The sequence below is a fragment of the Plasmodium inui genome (assembly GCF_000524495.1).
Source record: "Plasmodium inui San Antonio 1 unplaced genomic scaffold supercont1.95, whole genome shotgun sequence".
In the NCBI taxonomy this organism is placed as follows: domain Eukaryota; phylum Apicomplexa; class Aconoidasida; order Haemosporida; family Plasmodiidae; genus Plasmodium; species Plasmodium inui.
Genome location: NW_008481929.1, coordinates 18,726 through 22,727, shown reverse-complemented (window position 1 = coordinate 22,727; position 4,002 = coordinate 18,726). Strand labels below are relative to the sequence as shown.

The 4,002-nt window shown below is 42.0% G+C and overlaps 1 protein-coding gene across 1 annotated transcript; it reads left to right on the top strand.

Moving 5' to 3' along the window:
- Window positions 1-1,077: 1,077 nt before the first annotated feature.
- On the top strand, window positions 1,078-2,101 carry C922_05551 (hypothetical protein; the record flags this gene model as incomplete). Its single annotated transcript, XM_008821122.1, has 2 exons — window positions 1,078-1,452; window positions 1,946-2,101. The coding sequence occupies 2 exons, from the start codon at window positions 1,078-1,080 to the stop codon at window positions 2,099-2,101; spliced, it is 531 nt and encodes a 176-aa protein (XP_008819344.1).
- Window positions 2,102-4,002: the final 1,901 nt, after the last annotated feature.

Sequence of the window (4,002 nt, the reverse complement as noted above, 5' to 3'; positions counted from 1 at the left end):
ACTGTGTTTCCTGTTAATATCAAACAACACGTAATAGAATTAATCCTAATATTGTCAGTTGAACTAGGTCTAAGCAATGTGAGCATACTTCTCATTATTTTGAACGAATACTCCTTATTCCAGCTGGGATAGAATTAACCAGTACTCATGAATAATAATGAACTCGACGCGTGATTATACATGAAAATTAATAAGAAACAACAAGAAGAGTTAAGAAGGGTACGCAACAAAGATAATATTCCCATGGGAGAATTCTTTTAAGAATTTATACAGGATTCCTGAGTTAATACCGGGCGGTGTGGCATAATAAGCTGTTATATATCCTTATTGCGTCTGGTTTTTAGAGTAGGCGTCTTCACATATAATATAGTTGTGTAGCATTTAATCTATAAAACGAGCTCTAAACCTATAATTCCTGTGCTAAAGCTTATTACAGATGTCTTGCGGTATAAATAGGATGGAAAAAATGTAAAAGAATTAAGGAACAACAGGAGAAGAATATTAACATAAGCGAAGTACCCGTTAGAAGCACTATTTAGTAATCAAAGAAGTGGGTAACAGTAGGATATTGGAATAAAGATTAGGAAGAGTATACGAATGGGTATATTGATACTCTAATATTTCAGAATGAAGAATTATTGATGAACCAAAGTACTCACTATTAATAATAACTTCACAGAGTATATCCTATTATCTCCCTTTATCCTAAATACAAAACAACAAAATAGTAGAATAAGATGTACTATAATCTATTGATAAAAGTAGTAAGCAATAGCCGATTACTATAAATCTACCAGAGGAATGATAACTGCCTTCCTAGTAATCGCATTATTCATAAGAGTAACTCGCAAGCAATAATAGAACTACTAGATACGATAGAAGTTGCCCTTAATAGATAAGTCTTAATTCTAAAAGTGAGACAATCTACAAGTCTATAAGAGACTTGTGTAATAGATGGAAAGTACAATAAGCAAGATGCCCGCGGCGAAAATATGTGCTAAGCCTCACGGGGGGGGACAAAACTAAATTGACACCCCAAGGACAAAAATAATAAGGGAACCTACAGGCCCAAAAAATATGTATAAAGAAATCGAGAGGAAGGAGTTATTTATGAACACAAACAAGTGCTTTATAAAAGGGAAAACAGCACCCAATAAAAACAGCAGGAAAACACGTCTAACTAGTCACCAACAAGGAGAAGGAACTGCAACTGGAATACCTGAATATAAAGGTAAGATAGGGGAGGACATGCATTTTAGAATACAGCAGAAGGCGGAGAAAGCCTCAGCATCAGAAACAGGGAAAGGGTACGATTATATGGGAAACCGCAGCATCAGGACTCCAAGAACAACAAGAAGGGGAAACAGCCGAGACTATGAACAGACCGCAAGAGATTCGGCAAATACACCCAGGGAAAGACTACAGAACCAACAGGACAGCCCAGGAATAAGGGTAATTGGGGGGTTAGTGTGTTAATAACTGTTGAAAAGGAACGGGGCGCAAGGGGGAAGAGTAGTATTAGCACTGGAGGATGATATCACATAATAGTGGAGAGTAAAAAAGATGTCAAAGTAGTATAACAGGCAGATCAAGTACATACACACGGGCCAGAAGAGGAAACCACCAAAAGAACAAATAAAAGAGGCAGAAATGAAGAGAGGGAGGGAGATGGACCCCCGCCCAGCAGCACCACAATAACACCAGCAACAGGAGGTGATGAAACCGACTAAACAGGGACATATATAGGGAATAGGACAAAGGGCCTTCAGTAACATAGCGAAGTAGTTTACGAACACCAACTGGCAAAAACAACAGGAGGGTTGCCACAGGGCCCAAACTTCCGCAGAGATTTACAGCAGGAGGCAAGGCAATAATAAGAAACCCAACGGACGCAACTTAAGGGGGCGAAGTAATATTTATGAAGCAACAGCATCTCACTAATTAGGACAAAAGAGAACATGGTTCCAACAAGAAGAAAGTGCTACGAAGGACTGGGAAAAGGAGGAAAACTCACCCCAGGACAACAAAGAAGGAAAGCAAGGGCCAAGTCAGACTGTGCAAAGAAGGACAAATTTCAGGTAGTATTATGAGAGAAGACTGAAAGATTCTAGGTGTCCAGAAAACCAGCAGACAACAGAGCAACATGGGTTTAAGGGAAGGGGGAAGGAAGTTAAAGTCGCCGAGAATCCAGTCCCCTAGGAATTATCACTACAACTCAAGGAACAAAAACCCCACAAACTAACAAGGACGCAAAGCGAAGCTCCCAAATCCAAGTAGCATATAAATTCCCAAAAGCAGATGTGACCCCCAACTTACCAGAAAGTACAGACACATGGACGATGAGAACCTCAAAAATCCCAATCCGACAGCATAAGAATGTCCTGAGAAACCCACAAGGAGAAAGGAACAGGCCCCGTGGACAAATAAGACTATAGATCCCCCCAAAGAGATCCCAACCAACTAATAACACCACATCCACAACACAAGTATTACCCGACGCCAGAAACGAGCTAATACATCAGAAACAGATGATATAAACCTCAGCCAGAGGCAGTACACGAAATAAGAGATCAGATGAACAACAAAACGACGAATAGGGGAAGGAGACAACCCAACATAACAGCAAGCCGTAGTAGAAAGTTATACAGGATGAACTGGGGGAGGTATGCAAGGAAAACAGAAGGAAGGTGAAAAAAGGGCCAGAGAGTTCACCCAACGGGGCAAAGAAGGAATCCAGAGGCCACCGCCATTAGGACGAAAAAAGAAGGGCAATAGCTCAGAACTGTGGAGAGCAAAGTCAAATAACCAAACAAAATCAGGAGCGGGGGAGTTGTTAACGTCATAAGAGGCACTTGACCCCCAGAAATCTGAGTACAAGTGAGAGGCACCCCCTACAGTACAAGCTACCAAGAAAACTCGGGGGGCCAACCAAACACGAACAAAGGAAAGCCGCACACCGGATAAATTCGAGGCAGAGCACCGTCCTACCAGGCGAAGCAGGGCTCGCAAGAAAAAAGAGGAAGCCTATGAGGACGAAGAACACCAGAACGGGCAAAGATTAGATCCAGTGAAACCAAAAAGTGTATACCGTAGCCGAGAAATAAATTAAGCGAAAAGGAGAATAGTCTGGGAACGTACAAAAATCAGAGATTTCCATCAATACAAGAGGGGAGATAAATATGAAGAAACTGACACAAGTAAAGAATCTCCATGAGTCACCCCAGGGCACTACAAAAGAGGGAATTACCAATAGAAGAAGATAAACTACCGGGACAACTAAAGGAGGAGGCGACTCCGACTAATCTGTGAGATAGAAGGGCGGGGGGTCCTCGCGCAATAGGACCCTGGAAACAAAAGACGGAAAAGGAGGAGAATCCAACTCGCAGGAAAAGGAAAAACAGAAAGCCGCTACCTTCAGAAAGGAACCAAAAATGGCAAATCCAGCATCAGGAGAGGCAAAGAGGAGAAAGTATCAGAGGGACCACAGTCACAAAAATCGCAAATCTATTAACTGTACCAAATAAGAAACAAATACCAAACTGACCCCGCAAAGATCGGGAGACTAGGACAAATCAACTCCAGGAAGAAGTACAGTATCCTAAAGAAGTAGAAGAAGCACCCATAGCGAACAGGAAGCCTGGGCCCCCTAAGCTGCCCACGAATAAGGAAAACAGACAGCGGGGTAGATCAATCCTGCGGACCTATAATAAATGGCCTGAGTGTTATTAACCAACGCGTGTTCATTTCTTCAGTGAAAAATATAAATTCCACAGCCCATAGACGAAAACCCCGTTACAATATAAGGGACCAGCTTGAACGATTCAACATCCCTCGGAATACAAGTATTTTCTCAAGGAAAGATGAGAGGAATAATCCAGAAGGGTCCCTCCCAGTTGATTGGCAGGCCAGGAAACCAGAGGAAAGGAGAAGTATTGGAAATATCCGAGGGGGAGTAGAAAGAAGAATAGACCTATCTTGAGTAAGCAGGAGCAAGTTGCTAGA